This window comes from Poecilia reticulata, linkage group LG16, assembly GCF_000633615.1.
Source record: "Poecilia reticulata strain Guanapo linkage group LG16, Guppy_female_1.0+MT, whole genome shotgun sequence".
Taxonomy (NCBI): domain Eukaryota; kingdom Metazoa; phylum Chordata; class Actinopteri; order Cyprinodontiformes; family Poeciliidae; genus Poecilia; species Poecilia reticulata.
The window spans coordinates 26,194,049-26,214,965 of NC_024346.1; the positions used below are offsets into that span (position 1 = coordinate 26,194,049).

At 41.3% G+C, this 20,917-nt stretch overlaps 1 protein-coding gene and 1 long non-coding RNA gene across 4 annotated transcripts in view; both read left to right on the forward strand.

Annotated features, from left to right (window-relative positions):
- The window catches only part of sall3a (spalt-like transcription factor 3a), a 15,276-nt gene extending 7,091 nt beyond the window's left edge, over nt 1-8,185 (forward strand). Inside the window, exons 2-4 of one of the 2 annotated variants that reach the window (XM_008431986.2) lie at nt 2,155-5,319; nt 5,512-5,843; nt 6,433-8,185. In XM_008431986.2, coding sequence (XP_008430208.1) covers nt 2,155-5,319; nt 5,512-5,843; nt 6,433-6,867 — 3,932 coding nt within the window. In that variant the 3' untranslated portion in view covers nt 6,868-8,185. The remainder of the gene's footprint in view (nt 1-2,154; nt 5,320-5,511; nt 5,844-6,432) is intronic. The other variant, XM_008431984.2, reaches the window with a different exon arrangement.
- A 3,301-nt stretch (nt 8,186-11,486) lies between these two features.
- The window catches only part of LOC103478267 (uncharacterized), a 66,645-nt gene continuing 57,214 nt past the window's right edge, over nt 11,487-20,917 (forward strand). Inside the window, exons 1-2 of one of the 2 annotated variants that reach the window (XR_535767.2) lie at nt 11,487-11,563; nt 12,209-12,475. This is a non-coding gene — a long non-coding RNA (uncharacterized LOC103478267). Of the gene's footprint in view, nt 11,564-11,826; nt 11,973-12,208; nt 12,476-20,917 lie in introns of those variants that run through there. The other variant, XR_001777392.1, reaches the window with a different exon arrangement.

Genomic DNA, 20,917 nt, shown 5'->3' on the forward strand with positions numbered 1-20,917 from the left:
AATTCTAAAACAATCATGTACATTTAAACTGGGCTTTGTGTTAGTTTTCTATTTTTCTTCTGCTTGATTTTGTTTTTACCTTAATAAGAAAAATTGACTGTCACTTCTGGCAGCCAGTGGCTATGACAACACAAACAAGGCTCTGTACTTGGAACTTTGGTTTATTTGTAATTTTTCCATTTTATTTCATATTTTTATTTTAATATTTTCATTGAATAAGTCACATACAAGGCATAAGTTGTCAAAATGGCAAAGAAAAAAAAATGAAGGTGAATTGTATTTGACGCTTGAACGATCCTTGGGTTCAGTTTGTATCAATGACAATAAACAACAGAATGACAGAGTGAACACACGTCCTGCTGGGACTGAAGACAGCCACAGGCCTGCATGAGATTCTCAAAGCGTAAAAACACCACGGCTTCAGGTTGTCATGACATTTTCAGATTTGTTTTTCAGATTTGTTTAAAACAAAAATGCATGCCATAACATCACGTTTCTTTTAATCAAAGCACAGAAAAGCAAGAAAATATTCCTACTGCTGCTGCTAACATAAGAATTTCTACCTATGATAATAATAATATCTGCTCTGTTTTATTCATAAAACTGAGCAAAAATTATTTTGAATAAACACCTGCTGACTTTAGTGGTGGCTTTCAGCTGCTTATTGTGCTGAATATTTTTGCCGTTTTGCCAAAGAAAAAAAGAATATTAGCTGCTTATTTAGTGAAATGATCTGCTGCTCAGCAGGTAAAGCTGCCGTTTTGAAACAAAGTCTCCCTAATAAGACTGGTGGCTGTTTGCTCCTCCAGTTTCTCCTCCGCAATTTTCTTGTTTGTTTTTTAAGGAGCTAAAATCGTTTCAATCTTCTGTTTGTCACACTTGTAAAGGTGTTGTGCACTTATTTCGACGTAGTGATTGAGAGAGTGGAACAACAGGTAGAGCTGGGAGTGACTTTATGCTCCATACAGGAGGAAATGACATCCGTCTCGTTCTCCTCTTTCACCAAAAAGGACTTTCACCTGCAAGAAATATGTCTTTATGTTTTCATCTAAAGTATGACTTTTTGTTGTTTTGATGTCTTGGCGTGTCCTGACGCTGATAATCCCCCTCCTTTTGCCTTGTTTAAATTGACTTATTTGTGCACATTGTACACACAGAGACACGGACATGCTGTATAACTGCACTTAAAGAGGGAAGAAAAAAAATAAACTTACACAAGAGGACATTTGCCTCGGTTTTGATCAAGTGTGAACTGGATCCATGTTCAGAGCTTGTGCCGGTTTGTTTGACTCTCGAGGACTGCATGTGGAAGAGGAAGTGGCTTCCAACAACTGTGATTAAACATGTGTAACTAATCAGTGACTTTGCTGCCATGGCACAAGTATGTAATTTGTAGAGTCTAGTGTTGGGAAGAAAAAGTGAGTAGCTGAAAGGAACTCTGCAGCATTCTGAATATTTTAGAAGAACATTTTGTTGCACAGAATTTAAATTCTTTTGGCTGCGCTCATTTGAAATGCCCAATTTCCTTCATGTTCTTCCATTTTTAGTTAAAGTAGGAGTGGATTTGTAACAACGTTTAAGCTTGAAGGCTCGGGAGTGCCGTGCTTTTCAGGGCTCGCGGATTACCTTTGCGGTGCTATGAAGGACTAAAGGGAAAGGCCGGAGCGTTTGAAATTCAGGTGGAAATGACTGAGCTTGATAGCAGAGGGGAATCCTAATGGGGCCATCAAAGTCCTTATTTGTACCCAACAGATGAGGCAGCTGTGAATTGTATGAAATATTGGAAATCAATGGGTTCTATGGAATTTCATTAAGCAGCAGTATCCACAATTGATAGGCCCTCATAATTTGATGGATTGCACAAAGAAAATTATTAGCTGGCTCTATGGAGAGGGTGTGAATGCACAAATCTGGGTCTTGAGAGTTGGTGAACTAGGGTAATTTGTTCAGCGTAAAAAGCACAAAAAAACCCCCCCAAAAAAATAGAAAGAATATTGATTTTGGTTATGTTAAAAGAGATTGGGGAAAAAAATCAAAGGTTAAATCTTTGCTGCTCTCTACTGCAAAATATGTGTGAATTCTTTATTGATTATTTATTCATTAATTCTTCTTTCATCCCCCTCCTCCTTTCCTCTCTGCCCTCTCCCCTCCCAGCAGCCCAAGGTGAGGTGCTGGACGACGCCGACAGCGGGAACGAGAGCCGCAGCGGCAGTGAAGAAACCCACGTGTGCGAGAAGTGTTGTGCCGAGTTCTTCAAGTGGTCAGACTTCTGTGAACATTTAAAGAGCTGTACAAAGAACCCCCTCGTGCTCATCGTGAACGACAATGAGGACACGCCGAACCCTTCCCAGGAGTACCCTTCAGAGCCCTCGCCCATCCCGAGCTGCAACAGCGAGCAAGACGACAGCGAGGACGCCAGGGAGGGGAACCAGAGTCCTGCCGGCGAGGGCGACGACATCCCAGAGACGGATCCCTTAAACGGGGTCAGTGTTCTGGAAAAGGAGGATGAGCAGATGCAGGTGGAGCTTTCTCCTGACAAAAATATAGACTCCGAAGAGAGAGACGTGACATCACCTGAGCCAGATGGCTCCCTACCTCAGCTAAGCGATGTTGTCCCCTCTGCAATTACAAGCTACACCATGCCAAGCACCAATGTTACCTTGGAGACCCTGCACGGTACTCGGGTTGCGGTTGCCCAGTTTTCGCAGAGTGTAAGGGCGGCGGCAGCGGCGGCGGGCAGTGGGGTGTCCACTATGGCTATCCCTATGATCCTGGACCAGCTTATGGCTCTCCAGCAGCAACAGATTCATCAGCTGCAGCTCATAGAACAAATACGAAGTCAAGTGGCCCTCATGAACAGACAGTCTGCGCCACAACCTGCTCTCAGCCACCATCACAACAGTGCTGCGGGAAACCAGGGCTCTGTATCCTCCTGTGTCCCTCCTGTTGCAAACCAGCTTCATTTACATAACTTCATCACACCCCCTGTCCATCAGCTACCTGTCAGGTTGCCTGCCACCCTTAGTGCTCAAGGACCTTCACCTCTGACCTCAGCAATAGAAGGGCCTCTCTCTCAAACACCGCAGAGCAGTACTCCGCAGTCTAACTCCTCAGTTCCAAATACATCGTCAAACAACTCGGTGTTTCCACCCCCAAGTGGTTCTGGCTTGCCAGCCCTACATCCCACCTGCTCATCCACTGTCTCAAATAACAACAGTAGCACTAGTAGCAGCCTAACAGGATGCGGCGGTGGTGTCAGCAGCACTTCAGCTCTTCCCAGGAACTCCACCACCCCTCCCTCGCTAAGTCACAGCAGCCTCCTGAACTCTGCCTCCAGTCTACCACTGATACCTCACAGTTCCTCGAGCAGCGTCATCTTCCCCAATCCACTGGCTAGCATAGCAGCCACAGCCAATGCACTTGACCCTCTTTCTGCTCTAATGAAACACCGCAAGGGAAAGCCCCCCAATGTGTCTGTGTTTGACACCAAGCCCAGCTCCGAAGACCCCTTCTTTAAGCATAAGTGTCGGTTCTGTGCCAAGGTGTTTGGCAGCGACAGCGCCCTGCAGATCCACCTGCGCTCTCACACTGGAGAGAGGCCCTACAAATGCAATATATGTGGTAATCGTTTCTCCACCAAGGGGAATCTTAAAGTCCACTTTCAGAGGCACAAAGAAAAATACCCACACATTCAAATGAACCCTTACCCTGTACCAGAGTACCTGGACAATGTGCCCACAAGCTCTGGTATTCCATACGGCATGTCGCTGCCCCCTGAAAAACCTGTAACCACCTGGCTCGACAGTAAACCAGTCCTCCCCACTGTCCCCACATCCATTGGCCTCCAGCTGCCTCCAACGCTTCCCAGTATGATTGGAGGTTTTACAGATTCTCCTAGCCTCACTCCGCTTAACAGGTCTCCTCAGAGGCCTTCGCCGCCCACAAGTGAGTGTGCATCTTTGTCCCCAAATATCGCCAATGATTCTGGCATGACCACTACTTCACCCTCCCCGAAACCTAGCATTGGGAGTGATGCACCTCCGCTCCTGAAACCTGAAGGCATTCTCTTGTCACCAAGTTGCCCTATTAGGCCAGGAGAAAGCACAGCCACCACAACCACAGTAAGTCAAGCACTTCTTCCCACCACTGTCACCTCTACGACATTGTCAGGCAGTGGCCAACTCACTGAGCCTATCAGTAGTCCCAACTCCGCTTCAAATCCTATCTCCCATCCCGTCCTTCCAATGCTTTCTGACCAGTTTAAGGCAAAGTTTCCCTTTGGAGGACTCCTAGACTCTATGCAAACCTCAGAGACGTCAAAGTTGCAGCAGCTTGTCGAGAACATTGATAAGAAGATGACTGATCCCAACCAGTGTGTCATCTGCCATCGTGTTCTGAGCTGCCAGAGTGCTCTGAAGATGCACTACCGTATCCACACTGGCGAGAGGCCTTTCAAATGCAAGATATGTGGACGAGCGTTCACTACTAAGGGAAATCTAAAGACGCACTTTGGTGTGCACAGGTCGAAACCACCACTTCGAGTCCAGCACTCCTGTCCGATTTGTCAGAAAAAGTTCACCAATGCTGTTGTGCTGCAACAACACATCCGTATGCACATGGGAGGGCAGATTCCCAACACCCCTGTTCCTGAAAATCTGCAGGAGATGGACACGGATGTGTCCTTCGATGAAAAGAGTCTAGACGCAATGAGTAACTACGATGACGACCTGCTGGATGAAATGGAGCAGGCTATGGATGATGACATGGACTTAAAAGACGGAGAAGTAGACCCTTCTAAGCCCTATTCACCTGGGAGCTCACCTCCAACTTCTATCATTTCTAGCATTGCTGCAATGGAAAACCAGATGAAGATGATTGAGTGCACTGCCAACATAAGTCGCACATTTGGCCTGAAGACTGCACAGAATGGCAGCATCTTTCCCGGGGAGACTGAGTGCTTTACAACTGATTCCCTGACTGCTGTGGGGGATGCTGAAGGTCAGAGCTTGGGAAGTCCCGCTTTATCAGAGTCCTCTGGCTCTATGCAGCATTTGTCCCCAGCTCACAGCCATTCTGAGAGCCAGCGGTGCAAGTCCCCAGCTACATTCAATAATAACAACAGCAGCAGTGCAATGACAGCAGAGGAGGGCCAGGAGAACAATGCAGCTGGCCTGGCAACAGTGAAGTCAGAAAAATCAGAGTCTCCCCATTCTGCTACTGAAGGGACCGGGGCCCTTGACCTGACTGCCACTCAACCTGGCAGGCACTTCATCAAGGAGGAGAGCCACTTCAACATGCTGTTTCTAAACAGAGATCGAGGTGAGTCTGAGCAAAACCTGATCAAATTTAATGTATATATTGTCAATTTTCTCATAATACTAGTTACCAGAATGTTGGCTTATGAAAACATGCATGTTTTGAGAGAATTATCAGCCTCTTACTTTGTTAAATTTCTATATGCAAATTTATTACATCAACACTTAAAATGCTACCTTTGGGTTTGTTTTTCAGGACTAAGTACTCCTAATTTAGCCAGTACGGCAACAAACATGATCAAGATGGAAATGAACGGACACGGGAAGTCTCTGAGCGACAGCGCTCACCTGCCTGTGGGCATTCAGGTTCCAGCCGCAGCGCCCCCGACCACCATGAGCCCCAGCATCAACCCTATGCTGGCACCGCCGCCTCCACGTCGCACTCCTAAGCAGCACAACTGCCATTCATGTGGGAAGAATTTTTCCTCGGCCAGCGCGCTTCAAATCCACGAGCGCACACACACGGGAGAGAAACCTTTCGCCTGCTCCATTTGTGGAAGGGCCTTCACCACAAAGGGCAATCTGAAGGTGAGACCCAAAACAAACTCTGGACACACTGGGTCATTCTGGTTGCAGGAACACATGAACTTCTTGGAAACGTGCTTGGTGAAACCGTTTCTCGTATTACTCTGGAGGAGACTTGGTTGTTTGGATAAAAGACTAATTCCAGGATCAAACCACCAACATATATTCAAAGTTACTGACGACTAAACTGTTCAGTCATTTTGCTTGATATAAGACCATTGTTGGTCCTCAAAGGCAGCGTCCTACGTATTTTAGGTGTTTTGACTTTTCAACAAACCTTATTAAAATGGGTGGCTCATAAACAGGCATCTACTGAATTTGATGACTTGACTGTCAGGTGATTCAGTCACCTAAATCTGCTACTGGAGTAGAAACGTGGAAATATTGTCCTTTGAGCACTATAGTTGGACACCACTGTTGCATTATTTTTTTTGGTTTCTTTAATTTGTTCATCAAGGAAGTTAGTTTCTTTAATGTAAATTTTTTTGCAATTTCTATTTCAGCATGTTATTCATGTGTCATTTAGTTTTGACGTACAGAAAATGCCCCACCGTGCTTGACTTTGTTCTGCTCATTTTGTTGAATCCTTCAGGTTCACATGGGAACACATATGTGGAACAACGCCCCTGCTCGCCGGGGCCGACGCCTGTCTGTGGAGAACCCCATGGCCCTCCTGAGCGGCGACGCCATGAAGTTCAGCGAGATGTTTCAGAAGGACCTGGCGGCCCGCGCCATGAACGTAGACCCGGGCTTCTGGAACCAGTACGCCGCCGCCATCACCAACGGCCTGGCCATGAAGAACAATGAGATTTCTGTGATTCAGAACGGAGGCATCACCCAGCTGCCCGTCAGCCTCGGCGGGACAGGAATCACTTCCTTGGGAGCCATGCCTGGAGGAGGCATGGACCGTGTTCACACTGGCAGAAGCTCCCCCATCACGGGTATGGAGAAGTCTGGTCTGGAGGTTCCAGCCAGTCGACCCTTTTCCAGATATATGGAGGAGAACAAAGAGATTGGGATCAACTGAAAACTTGTCTGTATTGTAGCTGTTTGGCAAAGACTTAAAGTATGATGAGAAAATTACTGAGGAAAAAAAAAGAAAACAAACTGCTGATCCAGTCTAAACTCATGCATACTTCTTTGTGTACAGATTTTTTGTTGATTGGTTTTGGAATTATGGTATTTAGTATTGATTAGAGGCCTTTGCCTTTCACCCACTCCCTTCTCACTTGATATTTCGTCTATACAAAGAAAACTTTGTCTCTTGTTTGAGAATATGTCGTCTTGCAAGATATGCATGGTACTTCTTTGTTTTTATTGGTATGTTTGACTGCTTTTATGAATTCCTTTGGAAACCAGGATCTTGCCTAAGCGACAATGGGCAAGCATCTTTTAACGGACAGGACAAAGTTCACACGGAAACAATTTTGTTTAACGACAGTCTGACATTTGTCCAGCAGCCCCCGGTAGCGGTAGCTCTTTTAAACGCACGGGCCGAGGCGAGACTGAAGAAAAGACTGAAGTGTAGTGTTTTCGTGCTCGCTTGAAACAACCTTTGTTTTTTTTGTTTTTTGTTTTTTTTTTCTCATGAACTAGAAAACTTGAAAAAATAATGTTTGAACTATTTTAATCTTTACATTTAGTCTCTCAGCATTGTCTTATAATGTTGTCCCGTGTCTTTAGTATTTATGATATTGACAAAAAAAAAAAGCGGGTATTCAAAAATATATTTAACAGCCCAAGCATTTTTTTTTATTTTTTATAAACAGCAGGCTTCACTGATGAATATCTCTGTTAATAAAGGCAGTGTGTCACTTGAGTTGACCATCAGAGATAAAATTGTAGGTTTTATTTGGATATCTGTTGACACCATGTGTATCTTCTCACATGACAAGGAGGCAAGAGATATCCAAAGCTGCTATGACCACAACCCTGCTTTTAACCTTTGTAAAAAATAAATAAATAAAATAAAAATAAGAAGGAAAAAAAAAAGAGGTGAACCTTTTGAAGAAATATCTATGTATAGAAATACAGACAAATCTAAAACAGGTATGCATATTTTGTATCACATAAAATAGACATCATGAGTTGAGAGTTATTTGTCATGTTTGTGAATGCACTTTTTAAAAACAAGACGTTTTTGTCTGTGAGTTACGGTTAACCTTTTGACTGAGCTATCTATCACGTGCTGTTTTCATTGTTTTCAGCAAACCACTGCTCCAGCTGACTGAGTCGGTTCTCTGTTATTGCATCTGTTGCAACTCGTCAAGAGTGCAAAACTCATCGCCCAATCAAACCCTCTCCCTCCCCCCTCCCCTCAAATAAAAAAGGAAAACAGGTGTGTGTGTGCGTGTGTGCGTCTGAATGGTCTCTTTATCTCTCGGGGAATGTTTTTCTCTTTTACTCGTCTTATTTTGTTTGTTCCCATTTAGAAATTAAAACACAAAATGTAAAATATTTCTAATCACGAAATTGAAATACATTTTTTTATATACCTGTTATTACCAATGAGCAGATTGTTTTGTCATTTGATTAGAATATATTAGTACATGATTCAGTCCAGTTACATTTTCTTATAAATTCAGCTCTAACTGCTTCATTATAATAAAAAAGATTCCAAAATAAATAACTGAATGATAATAAATTAATTCTTTTTTTCATGTTTTATATTTCTAAAAGGGTTTGTTTTTAAAGCCTGTTGAAAGTGAGTTTAATTATTTTTATTGGTCAGGGTTTTTAAGAGTTGGAGATCAAAAAAAAAAAGCTATTTATTTCTGCATCAGTACTTTTTAACGTTGACTCGTTTCATTACCCAGATTGAGAAAACATGCAGACCTTCCTGAAATGTGAAAGAATATGCTAATATGAAACGTTATTCATGATATTGTCAAATTAGCTTTCTTTAAATTCTAAAAAAAAAAAAAAAAAAAAAAAAAAAAAAAAAAAAGAAAATTGGACAGGTTTTATTAACCTCAATTCTAACATCACACAGAGTGCAAAATTAACTTCCTAACCCATTTCTTTCTCAGTATTTCCATTCATTATCCAAAATAGCACATGATTGAAATGAATTTGTAGCAACCCCAATGAAACGTGTTGCAATCAAGCCGGACTTAAAAGTCACTGCTGTTATGTTTAATACAGGAGAACATTATAGAAACAAATCAGCCTGGAGTATCATGTTGTGACTTTGTTAAACACAGTTTTCCTTTCCAAGGTAAGACGTCTGCCAAAGCTGTGGCACCGGAGCCAAAGTGTGAGACAGCGATGTGTCTGAGTAATAACATTACAGGGGACTCCGTGATGACACATGGCGCACACATGTGCAAACGCACATCTGCACGACTTCACACTCTTGACACAAGAGTGTCCAGCTCTCATAATTACCACATACACATAAAAAAAAATCTATATATTTTTAGAAAGAGGATAAAGCAATATCTCCACCACAAACAAACTGCATCCACATCAGCTGCAAGATGAAAGCTCTGCAATCATGCAGGCGCTGAGATCAAAAGAGCGTTTGAATGCTTATCTGTGTCTAGCAACTTCGTGGAGGACTTTAATGTAAGGGGCTTATCCTGAATTCCTCACAATACAAAGTCAAATTAGCTTGTCCTTACTCCCGTTCCTGCCAAGAGGAGTCATCCATCGAGGTCAAAATGAAACACTTGAGGCCGTTCAGAATGAATTGGTCCAATTTCTTCTGCAAGGACACGCCTGAAAACGAAAGCATGTAAATGTTAAATCAGCTGCAGCTACAGTCTATTGTATAACATGGAGACCCAAATACAGTCAAAATGTGAGATAAAGACAAATATATCCCCTCCGCCCCCCTTCAGTGCAAAAATACCATTTATGACTCCTGCTGCAAAAACCCAGTCAGTCACCCCGGACATAAACCACTGCTGCCAGGCAATGACTGGTCTATCAAAGTCCAGCTTATATGGGCTTTCACCACTGAGCTAGGAGTGTTTATTTTTCTGTTATCTTCCCCTCTACCCCCTCCCCCCCTTCTTCCCATTTCACTTTTACACACATATTACTTTTCATGTTGATGGATGTGAGTTAACTCCTCAAGAGCCCTGGAGAGCTCTTTAGGGCTGATCCCGTAATGCTCGATGCTCCCTGCGTGTAGGGCCCATTGTCTGACACCGCGCTGTCAGCTGATCACCGGGAGCTTAGTCAGAGAAATAGCCGAGTAATGAAGAAATCTCATGCTGACTGTTTTTCCTCTGTTGAGACGATCGTTTTTTGTTTTTTTTTTTGCTGATATTTGTCTGGAAGCAGAACGCATTCCGCTCATGCTTTCACTCATGCGCTCTCATTTAGCAAATGATTTCGCAGACGGCCGGCACACCCGGGTATGAGGAGGCTGTTGTCTGGGACACTAAATGGTGATTCTCCTCACATTTGTATGATATTTTCAATTGCCTTTTTTTTTTTTTTTCTTTTTCTTTTTGCTTGTCCAGCTGCTTGGGTGATTTCAGCCATGTTGGCCCGCCTGCTCAACACGGGGTTACGTGAGGTTAGACCCGGCGGTGACTATGTATGAATGTTATTTCTATAGAAAAACACTGTTATCCAGATTTTCCTTTCAGAATTTTATTATTTTTCCATTAGGCAATAGAATACAATGTAATTTAGCCCTGCAATTTTGTTTTACTAGTGAAGAACTTTTTAATAGAAACCAGACAAAGGATCAGTTGAGCTATGTCCATTTAGGAGGACTTTAACAAGTATAGTTTAAGAGTAGGTTACAAGGCTAATTATCTGAATAAACATGCTTTTGCATTTCTCTGCCTTTTTTTTTTTTTTTTTTTACGTTTTATAAAAAAAAAAAACTAAAGAAAAAAAAAGAAAGTGTTAGCTTTCTTGTTAATTCCTCGCAGAGCATATCTCTCAACCTTTTCTTCTTCCAGCTGCACTTGTTTGTGTCGGCTACCTGTTCCAAGTGAACGTGTGTGACATTTGGGCACAGCGCAGTGTGAACAGACAGGCCATCATTGGGACGGGGCCTGTCGGCTGTTTGTTTAATGCCCTGCCCACTGTGAAAGTCTCCCTGAAACAGGCGCAGTAAATATCCCCATTGATCCAAAGGCAGGGGGCCCTGCGATGATGTAGTGGTGAAGAGCCTCGGGAGTAAATCTAACCGACAGTAATCCAATCCCATTCTCAAGGCTGTGGGATTGGAGATAGGTGCTTTAAATCCAAAAGTGTGCCTTGTGTTTTTTTCTTTACCTTCTTTTTGCACTGCTCTTCTGCTTTTGTTGCTTCGCCGCCTCTTGTTCTTTCACTTCCACGTCTCGGTCGTGGAGTCAATCCGCAGCGCGCCGAGGTGCTCCGCTGGCTTTCCTTTATATTTGCTCGAAGTCCAAGCTGCCTTAATGACGGACGCCACACATTTGGACTCTTGGTCATTCGGCTGTCAAATTCCCTCCCACACACCTCTCCGGCTTTCGCTTGTCTAAAAAGCATTGGGCATCCACCTGAAGTGCAAACTCAAAGTTAAGAGAGTGTGAAAGGTGTAGGCGTGCGCGCGCGCGCCGTGTGTGTGTGTGTCTGTATGATAACAGTCCTCTGGTAATCAGTGTTTTCTGTGGACTGTAAAGATACACCGGAAATTCTAAAACCCCATTAAGGCCAGGAATTTCCCCCTTTGATGGTCAAAATCTGCCCCGGCTAGCGCTCGACTGGCTGCTCGCTCTGCTGCTCCGGCAAGTGTAAGTTTTCATGCGAGGCTTTCAAGATGACAAAGTTATGCACTCCAGATACCCTGAAAAAAAAAAAAAAAAGAAGAAGAAGCATTGTGTGGTTACCAATTCAAATTCTTTCCTGTATGGGTTGTTAAGAGTTGCTGAGGCGTAGTACACTTTAGCCTAGCTAGCATTTGAAACATTAACCGTTCACTATAGTAAGTGATAAACAATTCAGTGTGGCACGTCAGAAGGCTTCCTGCGGTTGCACTTCACATTTTACATGCTTTCCTGAACGCAATCAGTAATAGTTGTGATAGTTAGCGATCGCGGTCCAGAACGTTACTGGAGACGTTTGAGGCCATTAGGAAGGAGGAAGACGGGAAGCTAAGAAAGAAAACATCGTCAATAACTCAAATGATAAAAAGTGACCAAAGTAATAAGTCACCAAAGACTTATAAGAAGCCATTATCTTATCTACAGTAGTTAGCATTTCCACCATATTCCTAGTTGTGTAGCTGTAGAACTTTGTGGAGAACTGAAGGTTCTCCACAAAGACAAAAGTAGAGTGATTTGTTTTATTGTCTAATCGTTATGTAGCTAGCAGTTTTTCAGGTAACTTATTTTATGTCAGTTTTGCTTTTTAAGCTTTGGCACCTCTTGTGTTTGCAGTTTTACTTAGGAGCGTGTTGTCAACGTGCAACCAAAGTGAAACTGGATTGTTCCTGCAATTGGTGTCTCACAGGGACCACCAATCCTTTTCGACAGGTGAGGAAACCAAGAGGAATAAACTGAAAATGATCACAGAATTAACGCTTGTTCATTTCACTTCTTCAACACGGAGTATACCATACCCAACCCGGCTCCGACCAACGGCCAGAGAAGAAACATGGAGGAACATGGAGGAAAACATTGTCAGCACGTCTGGGAGCCAATCAGGTAGGACTGGTGCATCTTTTATATATTTACATCATTGTCTGATATTCTGACCTTTCCTTTCAGAGTAGTATTCTTAAAGTACAACAATTAATTTTCACTTAAAAATCATCAAATACAAAATAAACAAATGAAATGATATTTTTACCCTCATATTTTTGCAGCTAAGATGACGTTGCTACTATGATTGCGGTGTACAGCTAAAGTGTAAAAACTGATGTCCCCACATGTTATATGTTTGCCTATTATGTTTTATTTGCTCTGCAAGAGACCATTTTGTTCATTTTTATCCTGCCTTACTTTTCTATTATATAGTTACTCTAACCAGAAACAATTTACATGGACCGATCTCAGCATGTGTTTTACACAGGAAAATCATGGGTGGTACACAGCCTCCTACCTCCTTTTTCTGTGTAAACAGTGATTAGTTTTTGCATAAATAACCTCCAAATGCCAACATGACAGCGGTTTGGAGGTTCATGAAACGATGTTTGCACAGACACCTACGACGTTTTATTGAGAGTGGAGTTGAACTGGTAGAAGTTGCTTTTGTTGCCTTTCAGGGTAAATGTTGACTTCAGACTCCAGGACAAACTAACCTGAGTTTATCCTAAATGAAAATGCCAGGAGTGTTTGTCTAATGCTACAAGTAAGATATCACTCACTGCTTTTACATTAAATTAAAAGCTCTTTTATCAAGCACCTATTGGTGTTTAAGCGTGTCTTTTTACAAACACTTTTTCTCAATGTTATCCCCACTGCTACACTTACAACTGGTGTAAGTGTAGCCCATAATTTGAAGACCCAAAATTAAAATGTTCAACAACTACACTGTAAACACTAGATTAGGCCTAAAACATTTTTGATATGAAATGGGGCATTGCAGACATTTTTGTGTTTTTTTAAGCAAACCAAATGCTTTGATTTGTAAATGTTGAGGTTTCATTGTTTTATGACTTCAAATAATCTGATTGTATTAGCTCCTATTCATCAAAATAGGTAATTAGGAAACTTCCATTGAAAGTTAGGGAGTAGGTGTGCAAAATAGGGAGAAGTTGTGAAATGAGATACAACTAAAGATTAATAATTATAGTCCCAAAGGTTGAAGATCATCAAGCTGAACATGATAATGATTTTTGGGTTTGTGAAAACCTTTATCTGGGAGAGAAAACATTTTACAATTTTTATTTACTTTAAAATGACAACAACTGTACTATTTGATGAGTGAAATAGTAAAAAAAAAAAAAAAACTATTTGACCAAAAAATAAAACAAATCCATGTTTGAAGAGCCAGACAGGCCTTCCTTCTTCCCTCATTACAGCAATTTACGTACCTCAACCCCTTTTGGGAATGTTGTAAGTCGAAATGGTCAAATCGGTTTCATCTGTAGTGTGGTCTGTGAAGAAAATAAATGCAACTTTTGCCCAGTTCCAGTGCAAACTTACTCTGTCTAATCATCTCTAAAAGCTTGACAAGCTGTCGAGATGCCAGCTCGAGGCACGGTGCTTTCCTCTGCCGTCGAGGTCTAATCGAGGTGGTGGCGGGTTTGTAATATGCGCTGAGGTGTCTAAAGAAAGCCAAGAAAAGAAGTGCAGGAGAAGGTGGGGGTCTTTTGGAAAATCAATGAATGCATGAAACATAGCGGTGGTCCACCTGAAAGGGAACATGTCATCAATTAAACAAACTTGGCGAACAGGGCCAATTCATCAGAGCGCGTTGCGGATCAGCTATTGGGTTCAGCTTCGACGTGACAAATGCCGGACCTCCTCTGTGTTCCCAAGGTTGCGGATCGATAGAGATCATCATTGTGATGTGGATCTTTTATCTCACAACCTGCTTCCTTAAGCCTTATATTATTCTGACCGCAGATATCTCAAAGGGGGGTCGGAAGGGTGAGAAGGGCACAAGCCTGATTTAGTCTTTTGTTCGCAGAAGTTTCATGGCATTATTTGTCCAAACCATTGACTTTTGATGGCCTCACTGACCAGAAGATTTGAGAGCCTTTTATTTTTTTTTCATGAGTCATAGCTTCACAAGCAGTTTGTTAAAAAACAAAAAAATCCAAGCAAGTTGAGAACACTCTTGTTAATATAATTGCTTGGTAAGAACATCGTCTTGTATGCCTACTTCCCCTTAGTGGCACTTATTCAGATACGTCAAATCCGACTGTGAGGAATCCCTCCTGGGTTCCTATTGATCCGAGCCATTATGGAATTCCATGCCAATAAACTGTCGTGACTTACTGTAACAATTCAATGATTAGGGCTCCAACTCAGTCATATGACTAAGAGGAGCTTCCTCATTATCAGAGGCCATTATGAGATTTACAATTGAGTTCAATGATTAACAGCGGCTCATTTCATCTTTTTATCGGCTTGGTTATCCATGCTCCTGATATATGGACAGTCTAGTGTCAATGTGGTGTTATGTTTATCCTAAGACAATTATTTGACTTTTTCTTTTATAAAAACTAAACTCAATTTCTGGTTTAAAGTTTGATTTGTGAAAGGCTATTGAATATTTCTCGGTCTACTAACATTTTCACCATCAAACAATAAAACAGTTTTTGTCCTTTTGAAAGTGAAAACTAATGTTAAACCAACCGACATGTTGAATTTTTTGATCCATCATGTACGTTTCGCTTATTTGAGATTGGGTCATTGGCGAAACAAATCTGGAAAGCAGATCCAGACATACCTCTTCTTATCTACATTCTCCAGTCCATTTTTAATTATATAAAACTGGAGGCTGTGCTGGAGTGAACTGAAAAACTGTTATTTTTCTACCATCTTCAGAGACTCCTCCGGACCAGAAATTGAGAAACTGACTCGCATCCGACCCCCCGCTTCACACTCGGCTGCAAACGAAGTGAATTTTTTGTACTATGAATGCGTCTATCTAACCACATACAAGAAAAAAAATAAAGTGTTTCAAAATGGAATAAATGAAGAACTGACAAGATTTATTCCTACATGGCACAATGCATTCGAAACACCTCATGTCAGAGGGCAAACAATTTCATGTAACATCGTGAAGCTGTGAGAAAATCTATTGATTTGCCTGCTGGAGCATAAATATTTGTCTTTTCATGCTTATGGAACCACAACTAGCAGAATAGAGAAATATAGTTTTATGGTGATTTATCAAATTGATCATCAACTTAAACAAAACCAAAAGAAAAACGCTGTATATTCATTCATTACCATAATAAATTATTATTGTCACATTTCTTAAAGTCCCTTTCCTTTTTTTGAGAATGTATTGGCCGTTTGAACTACTTCATGGGGTTCCTGCAAGGAAAACAACTGATAAGCATATCGTAAACATGTCGTCAGCATAAACTACCGGAGTGATTTTAAACCAAACCTGCATGCGGCCTCGTTCTCGAGATGCTCGTTCTTCACACGTCTTGTGTTCTGCCTTCGTCAAATCAGTTCAGTTCCTGTACGATGGGCTGAAATGCTACACCTGGTCTGTGGTGGTAAAATATGCATGCAGACACTATCGGTTACATGCTTCTAGTCTGCTCCAGCTGGGAGAAAATGAGGATATTACAACTCACTCTGTGTTTCACCAGCCAGCCCTAGTTTCCCAACACTGATTTGAAACAGCTTCTGCTATCTGTTGTTCATTAGATGAGATCTCAGCCTCTGATGCAACTGCAGGAATGAATAAAAAGCCTTAAAAAAAAAAAAAAAAAGGGAAAAGCTAGACGTAGCAGTAGCAGTCTGCAAATGTTGCACGGTCGGTTCTCGTTGTGACTTGCAGCAATTTTGGATCGAACTTAGAAATCCGAATATCATGCGACAGATCAGTATTGCCATGTTGTTAAAAAGCGGTGACAGCTGTGGAGCATTTGCGTTCTAAACCTTTGCTGGAAAATTTTTCACATAGGCAAAAAAAGAAAAAAAAAGTGAAAGAGAAGCACAACAGAAAGCAGAATGATGCAGATCACTGAAATTGGATGGCTCCTGCAAGTACATTACGGTGTACATAAAAAAAGAAGAAAGAAAGCCAACCTCAGCACATCCCGCAACAGCGTCTTCACTCATGCTGCTTTTGATGCGGCCTGATTGGGAACAGGGCTTGCTGATGTGTGGAATCTGAAGAGTTGGGAGTTGTCAGTGTCGGTGATTGACATGATGAGGGGATCAATGGAAAAGCCTTGCTTCGAAGCAATAATCCATCCAAAGTGATCACGTTTGAAATTGCCTAGGGGTATTGATTATATGTGCAGGCCCAGAAAACACCATGCGCACAGCAATAATAACCAAGTTGGCCTGGGAAGCAGATTTTGTCCCTGTTATTATGAATTGCTTGTTCGTTTCATTTCCATGATGTGGCATGCTATGAATTAATTGAAGAATATTCAGTTTATTTTATAAGTTAAAGCTGCTGTTTCTTGTTCAATTCTACAATGTCAAAATCAGTCCCAAAGCCAACTGCTTTACCTCAGATGTAAAGTTTTGCTTGATTTGCTTATGAGGACCATTTGTGCCATCAGATCCTCCATCTATCTATTCATTACACCTGCTGCCTGTCTCTAGTTTTCACTGGATGAGAGGCGGGTGACAGGGAAACACAGAGACACACAGGGCCATTTATGCACATTCTTACATAAGAGTAACTTAGAAATGCAAATCAGCCAAACCAATGTTTACTCAGTGCAGGAGGAAGCTTTAATATCGACAGATCACACTTGGGGTTCTTCAAGGCGTCGTTCTTGAGACATTTTTGTTTCTATAATTTGCCCCTTGATTATGGAGTACAACATCTTCCGTTATGCTTATGCTGATGTCACACAATTTTATAAGTCTCTCTCACCGCCCGTCTGCCGTCCCTTATAGTACCCTAGCCAGTGTGTTCATAATATCAAAGTGGATGGGATAGAGTTTCCTCCAACTTAACGCAGAAAAGACTGACGGTTGTGCTTTTGGTTCCAAAAATAGTAAAGGCCAAAGTGATACGGAAAACCAAGGTGTCGTCATGGAGTCGGCCCTAAATTTTAACATCCCAATAAAGTCTATTAGCATTACTCATACTAGTACCATCTTGAAAATATTATCTAAGTCAGAGGATTTGCTGTCAAAACTGGAGCGGAACAGTGCGTGCTTTTTTTATTTTCAGTAGGTTGCATTACAGTAATGTGTATTTACTGGTTTCTGTACAAGGAATCAATCAGGCAGCAGCAACCCATTGAGAAGGACAATCATTTCACACTAGTCCTTAGACAGATGTTGTTGGTCTATAAAACTCTGAGTAGTCTTGGGTCTAAATATATTTCTGATTTGTCCGGTATCAACAACCGACACCTCTTACATTATCAGAGTCCCATTCACTGCTATGTTCCTAGGATCAGAACTAAATAAGGTAAGGCAGCATTTATTTTTAAAACTGCTCAGCTATCAACCAAACTCCCTAAATCTATATCTATATGTCTTAATTATTTGACTTATCTTGTGCATGGATGTTTTTACATCTGTAAGCTTAACTCTCCTTTAGTAACCCAGATGAACAGTTCATTACTGGAATAAACTCTACGTCCTGTTCAATGGCAGCCATATTGGACTTTTAGTTTGGGACCTCTGACTTTCCAAATCAGAACTTAAAATGTTCAATTTTCCGGGTGGGAACTTGGAAATACACATTATTCTTTTTAGTTCAAACAGAACTTTGTCTACAGCAAGGTAAGAAAAAGTGACATAGTGGAGGAACGGGTTGCCATTTTAGCCACTGACAACACAGTATGTAGAACAAAGCTGTACATGATCACAGCGGACCATTGCATTACATCTTATCATTTCCTCTAGAGCTGAAACTTAAACTGAAACTCATCAATAATGCACCCATGATCTCCCATTTAGAAGCTCTCAATGGCAGCTCAAGCTACTGCTGTAATTCTTCACCACCCTCCGCCGCAACTTCAACAAAAATGTCTCCAGCGACGGCCTAAAATGTCCCGGACGTTTATAAAGCGAGTTGTTGCTCTGCTCGGATCCCGCCATTCGTCAGGCAGCCGAGATTCATTCGGCCTTTTTATTAAAACCGACACCAAATTAAAGTCCCCATAATGAGCTTTTCCGTTACCGTGTCCTTTTGTCCAAAATAAAATATCACGCCTTGCGTCTGGGCAAAATAATATTGAAGACCGAACGTGGGTGAAGGATGCTCCTCTCTTCATCTCTCTTAGGGTGTACCTGAATTATTAATTACCCAGAATCTGGTTAAGCAGTGTACATTTTCCTAAAGGTCAGAAAGTTCATTAACTATGAGCTGCCATTGATTGTGTCCTTGTGTATTTCTCTGCCCGGTGTAGGCTTACAACTGAGGATATGTAACTGTTAAAGCAGCGCGCTCTTCTTTTGTTCAGTAAAATTAAACATATACTTGGTGTTTTGCTGACAACTAAATAAAAATTTTGCTTGAGAATAAACCTGCTTAACCAGGTTAAGGAAGTTTATAGGGTCCAGGTTCTGGAGGCCTTTTGGACTCCTCTCCCTCCCCCAACCCGCCAATGTATCTCAAAACTGAAAAAAATCCATTTCGACCACGAAAGCCCCAGTATCTGTTTCAAAACAGGCCGCTGGCGTCGATCAGCGTGATGCCGATAAAGATCTGTATTTTGATTGAACGCGTGCAAAACTACTCATACTTTACACAAGCGACTTTGATGTCAACCCGTTTAAAATCATATCAGATGCTGAGAGGGACGGGGGGGAAAAAAAAGAAAGAAAGGAAGAAAAAGAAGAAGAAAAAAAACGCCCCAATCAGCGGAGATGATTTCATAAAGAGGGCTCTTGGGTTTCAGCTTCATAAATAACTCATGGTAATCCCATATTTCTCTGACTTCTCTCATTTGAGCTTGAGATGGAAAGAGGGCAGTTGTGACAAACATTGTTAGCCTTGCTGCCAAGACACCCTGACCTGGATTTATATGTCTTGGCTGCTCTGGTTTCTTTGTGGAAGAACCTATGAGGTGATGTCCCAAGTTACTCAAATACCTGCTTCGTTTTAATCCCTCACATGAAAAAAAGTGCAGTTGTGGGCACCCAATTGCTTTTTTTTTTCATACTGCATTTGGGAGGAGAGGGTCTTATGAGCTCCAGCGTTCCAAAAAGGTCAAAGTACAACAATGAATGACAAAACTAGAAATGTAATAAAAATGATAAAATTATAATTAGTATTTTTTGAGTGAAAATGTGTTATGAATATCATTAACCATTTGGTTAGATATGTATTACATATTTTTAAAAAGTATATATTGAAGATGAAGCCAACAGGATTGTTCTGCTTTGTGTCACTATCACTGTGATATTCTTCTGATTATTAGTCACATATGCACAGGCAGAATATGTTCTGTTTAGCTTTATAACTGTGTTTAGCTATAAGGTTTTTTGTTTTTTAAAGAAAGTCACAGTGAGAGAATGAGGCAGAACAAAAATAAAAGCAGTGAAATGTCTAGATTTGCTAAATTTGCACGTGTAAACTATCAGCTATTGAAAAAGCAATAGAACAAATCTCTCCATGAGTGAAGCAGCTGAATCAGAGCGTACTAATGAGCTTTCTTAAGTGGAAGATTTATTTTTTTAAGTTGCCATTGGTAACGGTTATCTTACCAGTAACAAAACAGGTCATATCTCTGTGAGCTTCTTGGAAAAGATAAATAACATCACAAAGTGACTGAAGGCTACAGCAGCTATGGGAATGGGAAAGCTTGTAGCTTACTGTAGGCTGGAGACTCCAACATAACTTCTTGAAGGAATGACAGTTTTGTTAGCCTGAATAAAACAAGAGGTTATGCTGCTAGAATCATTTTAAGTGTTTAATATTCACAGCCATTGTTTTATAAATATAAACAAGTTCTGGTTGAGTTATTTAGAAATTGTTGAAGTCTGATAAATGGGGGAATACATTTGATTCACAATTATCTCGCATACTTCTAACTATCTTAAGTAGCTCTTTAAATTAGCATTAGCCACTAGGCCGCTAATGCTAATTTTAGCATTAACAGCCTAAGTGGCTAATGCCACCGGGAAAGAGTTTCTTACATCATTTCCTGCTGCAAGAATTGATGTAATAAACATCTTAAAAATGTCATTGTTGTGCTGTTATAATACCAGGTGTTTTACTCAACACCTAGTGATTTTTGGTGGTTGAAACGTTATTTCCACCAACTTCTGCATATCACGTGATGTGTATAACAAACAACTGAAACATTACAATTTCTCTTTAGGGTTGATTCAAATACATTTTTCATTGTTTTTGTTTTTTACTTTTTAATACTAACAGTCAGCATTGTTATGCTGGTAATCATAAAAGATGGTGAACCTCTCATCCCTATATGAGCCACGCATCTCTCTCTCTCTCTTTCTCTCTCTCTGTGAGAACTTTTTGGACCGGCTTGATTCATAAGTCAGAGGTACTCCTGCTGAGACTTCTTCCTA